The sequence below is a fragment of the Coffea arabica genome, chromosome 8e (genome assembly GCF_036785885.1).
Source record: "Coffea arabica cultivar ET-39 chromosome 8e, Coffea Arabica ET-39 HiFi, whole genome shotgun sequence".
NCBI lineage: Eukaryota > Viridiplantae > Streptophyta > Magnoliopsida > Gentianales > Rubiaceae > Coffea > Coffea arabica.
The window spans coordinates 322,713-334,964 of NC_092324.1; the positions used below are offsets into that span (position 1 = coordinate 322,713).

Below are 12,252 nucleotides of genomic sequence, written 5' to 3' on the forward strand. Positions count from 1 at the left end.
TTTATGGTTACTGGTTAAGTTAGGAGGAAAATCATTCAAAATGTTTTTCACACTTTGCAGTATGATTTTTTCGTCTCACTTTTAAAAGTGCAATTTTACATCCATTACAAATTCACATTGATTAAATTTGATCCCTATCAAAGTTTTCGATGAATTTTTTGTCGAAATCCACGATGTGCCTTGCACGTGATCAGTTTTAAAGGGAAAAATTATCAAATTATATTTCATATAATCCGATTCATATTCTCTCACACTTTACAAAATGAATTTTTCATCATTTATATTTCACAAAATGAATTTTTTCATCCATTATTGATCATATGTATGAATACCTTTTTTTTAAACCTATATAAATGTTTATTTGATTTCGCCTGAACAGTACGAATAGTATGTAATATGTCTCTATTTGATTTTACGTACAACTACAACTAGTTTATTCAGATGAAGAGATATATTACATGCTAATTGTACTATTCTGGTGAAATTAAATATAAATATACATGAGTTTTTAAAAACAAGGAAAAACTATTCATACACATGATCAACAAGTGATGAAAAAATCATTTTGTGAAATGTGAGAGACTATAAATCAGATTATATGAAATATGATTTGATAAATTTGCCTCTATAAAATGATCACCTGCAAGACATGTTATGGATTTCAGCAAAAAACTAGTCGAAAACCTAGGTATAAACTAAATTTGATCCACGTAAATTTATAAAGAATGTAAAATTACACTTTTAAAAGTAAGGAATAAAAAATCATTTTACAAAATGTGAGAGACGTTGAATGATTTTCTTAGGCTATTTTGCCACCTGCGCAATGAATGAATTAAACTACCACAACCCATGCATACTTATCGAAAACTACCACTTTCAAAATCGTAACTACCAATAATTTCTATGTATCTCTTTTTTATTTATCCATTTTTCCTTGAATATGCATGTAAATTATGTGTCTTTTCCACCTGTCTTTGCCTTTTTTTTTTTAAAAAAAAGCGTGGGTATCATTTAATGTTATAAATAATGTTATTTTTTGAATTATCATTTTTATCCTTACTATTAAAATCATAACATTCACAATTCATTTAAAAAAATTGATATCCCACGATTAATACGGTTGCTTTTTTTTTTTTCTTCTTCATCAATACCTCCACGTTTATCTTACAGTATTTCAAACCATCCGAAAACTAAGGAATGTCAATTAAAAGGTTGAGTTGTAAATATCAATAAAAAGTTGGTTGAGTTGTAAATACTAATTAAATGTTTTATGTTTTAGACTAGTACCTTCCTCGTGGAGCACACCAGTTGTTTTCAACTATCACTTAAAAGGTTGAATGCATTAAGCCTCTTTGAATTTTGCCCCCAGTTGTTATTTACCCCTCTAAACTTATTAAATAACCACTTTATCCCTCAATTGATGTTTTAGGATAAAAGTATTCTTCAATGCTATTTTTTTTTGTATTTTTTCCTTGTCTCTTTATCCCATTTCTTTTTATTTTTTATTTTTCATCCTTTCTCTAAAGTCACAAAATACTTTTTTTTTCTTTACTATTACTATCCATACAACACTTTCTATCTTTTTTTTTTTAGCACGAAAGATGTGTGATTTTAAGAAGTGGAGGGAGAAAGGGAGATTTGTATCTAGAATCTCTAATTATAATATTTGTATCATCTTATACTTATTATTTGTTTACTTGTATCTTTTTAACTTTTTATTATCAGAACGTAATAATGACCACAAAATCTATGCTATAACATAGTAATATAGTATACATTAGTTATGCGCATAGAACATTTCATATAGTATTTAAATAAATACATCTAGTGTTTAGAATTAATTCAATATTAATAGCAGAAATAACAAGTAAACAGATCGTAATAAGGTCCATTTCTCCCTTCTCCTCCCCATTTCTTAAATCCCACTCCTCCTTTGCTCATAAGAAAATTTTAACAAGACAAAAGTAGATCGCAATAACACAATGTGTAATCAACTATACATAATAAAAAAATAAATACAATACCAGTTACTTTGTTTGCTTGGTATACATTCTTAAAGATTAAGTAATTCAAAATTTTTAGTTTGCTAACATATGTTTAAATAGTTAAATTGCTAACTATATATCCTTTGATTATGACAGATATATAGTATTTTTTCATACTATATAATTTATCATGGATTTCCTAATAGTGTAAATAAATAAATAAACTAAAACAAGGATGAAATTATAAGTAAAAGAAAACCACAATTTCATAATAAGCACAAAACTAGTAATATTAATAGGAAAGTAAATGCAGAATGACATGAGAAAAGTGAAAAAGAGGAAAAGGAAGTTGTAGAAAAGAAAAAAAAGAAATGAATAAACAGCAAAAAAAAAAAAATCGAGGGCAGTTCTACCTTAAAATATTAAGTGGGGGTAAAGTGCCTCTTTAATAAGTTGAAGTGGTCAAGTACAATTAGTAATACAATTCAAGAGGGATTAGTGTATAGTATTTAATCCTCAAGTGGGGTAGCTCAGTGGAAATACAAGAAGAGGAATAAGTATAAACGTGCGCATGCACACGGTAAGTAATGTTGTAAAATTGTGGTTAGGGGTGGACGCGGATCAGGTATCGCCCCGCTGTCATGAACTCAAGTTCAATTGCTGAAGTCTGAGTACTGACTGAGATGAAATTTGGGGATGAGAGGAGAAGAGATGAAGAAGTAGAGGATCAGAGGTAAGAGGGGGGAAAGGGAGAGAATTTGAGAGGGAGAAAATGAAGATGAAATGTTATTACTGGAATTCTGTTTTCTTCACATAGGTGGGCCTCACTTTATAACCAATCCTAACAACCTGCAATTGGCTAATTAACCGACTTAACTAACTACTAATGCAATATCCCAAAACGACATCGTTTTGGCCTCAATTGAATTATACCCAATTTGAACATTTACTACAACTAATTCATGTCCTGACAATTCCCTTCTCTTAAGACAAACTTGTCCTCAAGTCTGGAACGTGGGAAACTGATGTTCAATAAAGGATTTGTCCTCCCATGATGCTTCTTCATAGTCCAGTTGGTGCCATTTGATCAAAAATTGTACAACAGTTTGCCCTTCTCGCATAATGACCATCCTCTTCAAGATGATTTCTGGTTGCAGAGGACATTGGTCCTGAGTGTCTAATTCTGGCAACTTGGTTGAGCTATTCTGAAATGGCCTCAACTTCTTCTTGAGCAATGACACATGAAACACATGATGTAATTTGGTACCTGCGAGTAGCCTTAGCTTATAAGCTACTGAGCCAATCTTCTCTTCTACTTGGAATGGACCAAAATACTTGGCAGACAACTTGAGGCACTTCCTGATTGCAAAAGTTTGTTGTCTGTATGGCTGTAGCTTAAAAAACACCCAATCTCTCACAGTAAATTCCCTTTCAGTTCTATGCTGATCAGCAAAATACTTCATCCTTTGTTGATCATTGACTAAGTTGTCCCTTATACAATTGGTAATCCTGTTCCTCCCTTGAATCATGTTAGCTGCTGCAAGCACCACTGATTCTAAATAGGGTCCTAGGGATAGGGGTACTGGTTTGTATCCAAACAATGCCTCAAAGGGAGTCATATTAAAACTGGAGTGATAGGTAGAGTTGTACCACCACTCAGCCATTGCTAGCCATTTGCTCCACTGAGAAGGCATTTCTCTAGTCATGCACCTTAGATAATTTTCCACATACTGGCTGAGTCGTTCACTCTGTCCATTAGATTGGGGGTGGTAGGAAGAGGAATAATGTAGTTCTGTTCCAATCACCTTGAACAACTCCCTCCAGAATCCATTAGTAAAAATCCTATCTCTATTAGTAATGATAGATTCTGGCAATCCATGCATTATGTATATGTTGTCCAAGAAGGCTTGAGGTACTGTCTTGGCTGTGAAAGGATGAGTAAGCATAATAAAATGGCCAAACTTAGTGAACCTGTCAATGACTACCAATATGGTATCATAATCCTGTGATTTGGGCAATTTTTCAATAAAATTCATAGTTATGTGAGATCAAGCTTGGTGATTGGCAATTTCTCAATTTCTCAATAACCCTGTGAATGGTGATTGGTTGTAACAGTCCAGGGTAGGGAACATTCTCAGATTTATTCCTCTGACATATGTCACAGTTCTGTATGAATGACACCACCTCCTGTTTCATACCTGGCCAGTAGAACAGGCTCTTAACCTTTTGCCAACAATTCCTCTGTCCAGAGTGCCCTTCTATTGCTGAAGGATATAGGACCTAAATGACCTGATTCCTAATGTTATTAGCATTTCCCACATAGATCTTCCCTTGGTGTCAGAGTACTCCATCTACCCAAGTATAATCAGAATGAGACTTAGGATTCAGTGACAACTGAGCTATTATATCTTGGCAAAGTGTATCAGTTTCATAGCTTTTCTGTAGTTCTTCAATCCATCTAGGTCTAACAGCAGTGATGGCTAGGCAGGAATGAAGTGGAAGGGTGGGGTCACCCTCAAGTCTTCTTGACAATGCATCTGCCACTTGATTCTCAGTCTCTTTCTTGTACTGTATCTCATAGTCCAACCCCATCAGCTTGGTCATCCATTTGTGCTGAAGAGCAGTGTTCAACTTTTGATCTAGCAGATACTTCAATGATTGGTGGTCAGTTTTCATAATGAAGTGATTACCAACTAAGTAGTGTTTTTATTTGGTGACCCCATTACCAGAGCAAGCAACTCCTTTTCATAAACTGATAGGCCTAGGTTCTTTGCTGACAGTGCCTTGCTCAGAAAGGCTATAGGGTGTCCTTCCTGCATTAAGACTACCCCAATGCCTCCCCCACTGACATCTGTCTCTATCACAAAGGCCTTCTTCTGACAGCTTAAGAACAGGAGCTGAGCACATGAATTTCTTTAAAAGATCAAATGCAGTTTGTGCCTGCATGTTTCACTTAAAGCTGTCCTTTCTGAATAGTTCAGTTAGTGGTTTGCATACAAGTCCATACTGCTTTATGAACCTTCTATAGTAACCAGTGAGTCCCAAAAATTCGCTCAATTTCTTGACAGATTTTGGGACTGGCCATTGTAAGATACTATGGGCCTTAGAGTCATCCATACTGACCCTCTTATCAGTAATAGTGTGTCCCAGGTAATCAACTTGCTTCTGAGCAAATGCATATTTAGACCTCTTCACATATAGTTGATGATCCCTCAACAGTTCCAATACAGTTTTTAGATGTTGAACATGATCTTCCAGTGTATGGCTATATATCAGAATGTCATCAAAGAAAACTAGAACAAACTTCCTCAGGTAAGGTTGGAACACCTGGTTCATCAATGATTGAAATGTTGCAGGGGCATTTGTGAGCCCAAAGGGCATCACCAAGAATTCAAAACGGACACAATGAGTCTGAAATGTTATTTTAAAGGTGTCCTGTGATTTCATTCTGATTTGATGATACCCTGCAGTCAAATCTAGCTTGGTTTTAAACACAGATCTTGATAACTCATCCAACAGTTCACCTACATTAGGTATAGGAAATTTGTCCTTAACAGTGATTTCATTCAACTTTCTGTAATCCACACAAAACCTCCAGGTGACTTCCTTCTTCTTGACAAGCAACACAGGGGAAGCAAAGAGGCTGTTACTGTGCTTAACAATACCCTTCTACATCATTTTAGCAACCTGTCTCTCTATTTCCTCCTTGTGGCAATGAGGGTACCTGTAAGGCTTAAGCTTGAATGGTTAAGCCTCTGGTTTAAGAGGTATCTCATGGTTTACACTTCTACTTGGAGGTAATGAGTTAGGAGTCTGGAATACATCCTTTTTTCTTGTAGCAGTGCCTCCACTTCCTGTGGTGTAGGTTTTAACTTCCCTTCTTGATCCTGTTGAGAGCTCATAGCCATGCACATCTGCCTCGTGTATTCTATAAATGTCCTCAAGTTCTTGCCTCTGATCAAATCCATATCACAGTTGTCTGCTTGGCCGTGTAGGTGGATTTCATCTCCTTCATAGTGCAATGATATTTTGAGTTGTTGAAAATCAAATGTGATGGGACTGAAATGTGTCATCCAATCTACTCCCAAGATTATGTCCCAACCTCCAAGTTCCATGACCTTGAGGTTATATCTAAAGTTGTGTTGGTTAATCCTCCAGTGCACACTATTGCATATAGCATTGTTGGTGACACAGGTTTCATTCCCCATGATAACAGAGAAAGGTTGATCCACCCACTGGTAGCTTATGTCCATCCCAATTACTAGCTCACTGCTGATGTAGCTGTCTGAGCTTTCAGTGTCTACCAATATTAGCACTTTCTCCCCATCTAGAGTACCTGTAAGTGTAATAGTTTTCCTCTTTAAAGCCTCAGATAAGGCATGCAGTGACATATCCATGGCCTGCCCAGGATTCCCAGTCTGTTCATCTTGTTCTCCAAATGCATCCTCAAATGCAGCATTATCTTTCTCTTCCAATGTCATGCAATTTGAGTACCCTACTTTACACTGGTGTCCTATTCCATATTTCTCCCCGCATTTGAAACACAATCCATTATTCCTCCTATACTGCATTTCTTGCAAAGAAATCTTTTTAGGCTCTCTTGTGTCCCCTGGTGAGTTCCTGAGCTTAGGATGCTTAAAAGTGTTATTGGCAGGGACCTTGTATGAATTTGTTCCAATAGAGGTGGTAGTACTCCTTGTTATACCAAATCTGTTTTCTCCCAATGACTCGGTGTGTTCCTTAGAGCTCTTGTTCTGGATCCTTATGGATTGCTCTTGCCATTGAGACAATTCAAAGGCTTCAGACAATGTAGCAGGCTTTAGCAACCTGACCACAGGCTTAATTTCTTTCTTAAGTCCACTTATGAAACTAGAAATGAAATAGTTCTCATATAGATTTCGATTTTTTATCATCATCAGAGGCTTCAATTCCTCAAATCTCTCTTGGTAATCATCAATACTGCCTACTTGCTGCAGTTTGTTGAATTCTTCCACTATATCCTTGCAAGTTCTATCATTAAACCTCCTACATAACAGTTCCCCAAACTCCTCCCAATTCAACCTAGGTTTCTCAATTTTTACACCTTGAAACCATTTGCCAGCTTTGCCTTCCAGATACATTTCAATTATTTCAATTTTATGTTCATCTGGAACTTGATAGTTCAAGAAGTATTTATTACATTTTCGCAACCAATCTCTAGGATTTTCTCTAGAAAACAATTGTAAATCAATCTTAGGAGGATTTGGAATCTGAAACTTACTCCAATCCTTCTTAAGGAGTTTTTGAGCTTCTCCTTCCACTGGTAATCAGTGATGAGCTGGTGGAGTTGGTAAAAGTGGTGTCTGATCTATCAACACCCTGCTATCTCCTTTGGTTGTTTTCTCTTTCACAGGAGGCATTCTTAATAGAAGGTTGCTCAATTTCTGCTCCATTCCTGTTAGCAAGCCTTCCATTCGTTTGCTTTTTTCTTCTATTTCCAATTTCAAATCATTCTTGATCTGTTGCTGCTCAGACTGTGATGCATGGAGAGATTCTATCAATTCTTGCAGCTTGATTTCTTGTTTCCTTACTTGCTCCTCCAATGTCCGGAATCTAGTGCCTTCTGCCATTGCTAATAGTAAATGTTCCTAGGATCTTCTAGCTCTGGTACCAATTTGTCATGAACTCAAGTTCAATTGCTGAAGTCTGAGTACTGACTGAGATGAAATTTGGGAATGAGAGGAGAAGAGATGAAGAAGTAGAGGATCAGAGGTAAGAGAGAGGAAAAGGAGAGAATTTGAGAGGGAGAAAATGAAGATGAAATGTTATTACTGGAATTCTGTTTTCTTCACATGGGTGGGCCCCACTTTATAACCAATCCTAACAACCTGCAATTGGTTAATTAATCGACTTAACTAACTACTAATGCAATATCCCAAAACGACATCGTTTTGGCCTCAATTGAATTATACCCAATTTGAACATTTATTACAACTAATTCATGTCCTGACACCGACCCACCATTTGACTGACCTGACTGATACCTTACGGGTCAGCCATTTTCTGACTCTTACTTGTCCCGCATCTCAACAGATACCCGATTATAGGGTAATTGCTGAAATAGAGTCGTGTCAATGGGTACTCATCCTGCCCCACTTATTATTTAATTTTTAAAAAAATAATTTATATTAATTTAATTTTGTATTTTAAACATTCATTATGATTTAATAAAGATTTTTCTCAAAAAAAGTTTCCTACCAAGAAACAACCATGCAAAAAGAATACAAGAAAAGGTAAAAAATTAAAAGAATTCAAAATCAATAAATGTTTGAAATGAGTAATACATTTTTTTAAATATATGTTCCACATTAATTTAACTCTTTTTTGTAAAATATAAGATTATAACTTCTAACTTCTACAAATGAATCATGTAAATAAACTATAGTCTCTCATATTTATAATGCAATTTGTTTAATGAAATTTCTTATTTAGTTCTAAAAATATTATTTTATAGTATGTGTATAAAAAAAATTAAAAATATATACATGCGGAGCAGGTCGGGTACCCACAGGCTTTTAATTATGTGATTCTAACCCACTCCGCATCTTAACGGGTATAGGACCCTCTTTTGATCTGATCAAATAATATATATCGCGTATCCTAATTTTCGAATCAGATATGATGGATTTTCGAGTTAGCGAATAATTTTGTCCATCCCTAATTGTGGTGCATCGAGAAAAAAATCAAAAAATATAACACAAATTGGACAGTCTCATGCTACATATTTACCTCCCTTACCTTAGTTAAGAAACACACACACACCGGATATAAACTAAACCCACGACCCAACCCAAAAGGCATGCTGACTTTTGGGTTGGAGCCGAGGAGCTTATGTCCAACACACACAGCTACATATTTACCTCAGTCTACTATATTCTCGCTCGTTCACAATAAACGACCCACAACTGTGCCGTTTCTATCGATTAGGCTTCCAATCTCTTCATTTTCACACTGATTTGTTTGACGTTTGCCATATTGCCTTGCATTGATTTCTATTTATACCTGTGGGTTGATTGATATTCATAATCAAATTTATTATGATCAATTTATTCTAATCTTGGGACGTGTCCAGATATATGTAGCTTCCAGCCTCTTCACTTTCACACTCTAGAAAACTTTTTACTCTAGAAAACGGTGGAAACAACAGAGTCTGTGGGGCTTCTTTCTTTCACCTTAGGTGGGGGTTAGCTGGAGAAGGGTGAGCGGTGAAAGTTTTTACGGCCTTTTTGAAGCGACCAAGAAATTCCAGCGCCAAAGCACACAATCCAAGCAGGCAATCCTGACAGGGATGTCTTTTTCCCTGGTTATTACGCAGTAGCTCGTCCGTTGTAAGTTGCAAATCAAGAGCGGAGTTTCATTTCCTTCGTAGTGACGAGTAGTTAGTGACTTGGAGTTTAGAATAGTCAATAGTTGAATCTTTCACTTTTTGCCATATGCATGTAATGTTTTCTTCTTCAATAGATGATAATGATGATGTTTGATGGTGCAAAAGCAAAACTTTTTCTTGTTTTAAGTAAAAAGGTTCTTGCTTTTCTTGAAATGATAATCAAACAGAAGGGGAAGGATCGGAAAGAAGAAGCAGGGATCCGATGCGAGGAGAGGGTATGGAGTTGACCAGAATCCAAATCCTTTTGGTTACTAAGGCTATGTAGCCTTTTTTTTTTTTTTATTCCTGTTTTTCGTTTAGAGTGCTGATTTAAGAAATAGTGCTGGGTGATATTAGAATAAAAGATGAGCATCCCCTTGTTTTGTTGGTTTTATATGATAAAGTCGATTGGTTGTCTTTTTTCTGTTTAAAAAGAACTAATTTGTCCGGGAAAAGTACTAATCTTTGAGTGGTGATGCTTGTCTCATCTGACTCTACTTTTAATTGTCTATATTATAATACTAATTTGCTGGGTTGTTGCTGCTGGTGTACCACTTAATAGTGCATATGCCATTGACCTGATGGACTCGATTTTGCCGAGGGGACAATCTAAGAATCAGAAGATTCTTAAGGGAGCAGATGTCTCCAGCTGCAGCAATGTACCAGACAGAATCAGCACTTTACCTGATGCAGTTCTTGGTCAAATACTCTCTTTTCTTCCAACCAGATTCGCAGCGCAGACAGGGGTTTTGTCAAAAAGATGGAAGAAGCTTTGGATTTCGGTACCCACTCTTGATTTTGACATAAAACTGCAAGACAGAGGTAACATGGCTAAGTTTGATGGCTTTGCAAAGAGTGATGATATTCAGAGTTTTACCAACTTTGTTGATCGCCTTTTGTTCGTCCGTGACCACTCGAGCATTCGAGAGTTCAGATTCTCATTTGATGATAGATTTGACCCTAGACGCTTTTATGCTTGGATGTGGATTGTGATAATGTCTAACATTGAAGTGCTTGACCTTGACATGAGATCTCTTGTTGGTATTAGGGAGTTGCCATGGAGTCTTTTTTCGTCTAAATCTTTGGTAGTTTTGAAACTCAGTGGGCGGTTCCTGCTCGCCATCCCATGTACCGCTTCTTTTCCAAGACTCAGGACCCTTTGTCTTAAATATGTCATGTACGTGAGCGATGCATCAATAGAAGAGCTGCTTTCTGCTTGCCCTGTCCTTGAGGACTTGCAAATAACTAGGGAAAGATGGGACAATGCTGTGAATATTGTCATCGCACAGCCTTCACTGAAGAGGTTGACTTTCGAATCGTATGGTGACACGAGCATGCAATCATCGAATAGAGCTGGTGGCAGAATCAAGTACAAACTACTTGTCAAGGCACCGAATGTGGAGTACATGAAACTGGTGGATTTTGCATCAGATGATATGGCGGTTGAACACATGCCCTGTGTAAATGAAGCAAATATCAACGTCAACAACTTGGGAGAAGAGGTGGGTTGGACGAATATACAAAGACGCAATTATGGAAAAAAGATATGCGGAATACTTGGAAGTCTCTGCAAGGTGAAGCATTTATCACTAGGTGGAGAGACTTTGAAGGCAAGACGTCTTCATTTGCAACTATCCTTATTAGACTTTTCTTTGCTGAAATTAACTTGTGATTGCTCTATTATGTTTCCAGGCCCTACGTGCAGCTTCTGAGAGCAGAGTCCTATTATTTCACAACTTGGTCCACCTGGTGCTGGGTTTCGATTATTTGCATGGCCCGATACTGCTTCCAGGTTTTCTTGGACTCTGTCCTAATCTGGAAAGCCTCGTCTTTCCTGACGTAAGTTGTATGTGTGTGATTTGTTTGAGGAACATATGCTATCTACAGGATTCGTGGTTTATGCTGATTCAGAGCTTTTTGAATTATCCTCTTTGCTCAGGGGATGACATGTACCTGCCTGGACGTGGGGGTTGAAAATAGAGGGCACGTCCCATACTTTTGGGAGCCTCCAGAAGTTGTGCCTGGATGTTTGCTGCATACGCTAAAGAGCATTGAAATTGAGTCCTTTTGCGGGGAAGAACCAGAAGAATTGAAGTTGGTGAAATTTTTGCTGGAAAATGCAATGGTTCTGAAGGAGATGACGCTCGTTTGTCATGCGGATTGCGTTGACATGTACTCCTTTAGAGATGAGTTGATGGCATATAAAAGGGGCTCTGCTGCTTGTCAAGTTTGCATACTCCCTGAGGCTGGGGACGAATAAATGGACTCACTCTTCTGATCTCGGAGGAGGATCAAGATACTTTTTGTTTTTGGTTTTTTGTTGGAGGTTAGCACTATACTGTTCTGCCCACCTCGGGTTCTTTTGGTCATGGAACCACAAAATATTACACTGCCAAGAAAAACGAAAAACGAGAATACCCGCTCCTTTTGGAAGACTCTGTAGTGCTGCTCTTTACTGATTAGTACGACTGCCATGATTTTTGTTGGGCAAACTCTCTGTAATGATCGACTCACATGATTTTTGTTGGGCAAATATAATCGTTAATAGTTGGAGGAGCCCTTTGTAGTGTTTGGTTTGTGCTTTCACAGACAGAGATTTAAACTTTCATGAGTCGATTATCGCAGACGAGAGCAATGAATGGTGCTGCAGTAAGAGGAGTTGGGGGGGATGAGTCAATCCGAACTTGCCCCCCTTATCTCCAGACTGGGCAAAATCTTGACTGTGTCCTACTAAGGATCCTTTTTATCAGTTAATTTTTGACACATTACGCTATTGCATGGCATTCTAGATTTCCATCAATTCAAAGGTCCCAACTCAAATTGAAGAGGGGTCATTCTCACGGCCATGAAAAGCTTTAATAC

General features: G+C 37.2%; 2 protein-coding genes across 3 annotated transcripts; one reads left to right on the plus strand and one right to left on the minus strand.

The window, feature by feature from the left end:
* Window positions 1-4,322: 4,322 nt before the first annotated feature.
* LOC113703741 (uncharacterized) lies at window positions 4,323-7,105 on the minus strand. Its single transcript, XM_027225217.1, has 4 exons — window positions 5,808-7,105; window positions 4,983-5,634; window positions 4,712-4,882; window positions 4,323-4,598 (listed from the first exon to the last, which is right to left on the minus strand). Exons 1-4 carry the CDS (start codon window positions 7,103-7,105, stop codon window positions 4,323-4,325), a joined length of 2,397 nt encoding a protein of 798 aa, XP_027081018.1.
* Window positions 7,106-8,929: 1,824 nt separating this feature from the next.
* Window positions 8,930-11,882, plus strand: LOC113703347 (FBD-associated F-box protein At4g10400). Of its 2 annotated transcripts, none has more exons than XM_027224683.2 (4): window positions 8,930-9,352; window positions 9,953-11,000; window positions 11,083-11,229; window positions 11,330-11,882. In XM_027224683.2, the coding sequence occupies exons 2-4, from the start codon at window positions 9,972-9,974 to the stop codon at window positions 11,648-11,650; spliced, it is 1,497 nt and encodes a 498-aa protein (XP_027080484.1). In that variant the 5' UTR covers window positions 8,930-9,352; window positions 9,953-9,971; the 3' UTR covers window positions 11,651-11,882. The 2 variants fall into 2 exon arrangements, with proteins under 2 accessions (XP_027080484.1, XP_071917746.1); XM_072061645.1 differs by having other exon boundaries at window positions 9,953-10,964.
* Window positions 11,883-12,252: the final 370 nt, after the last annotated feature.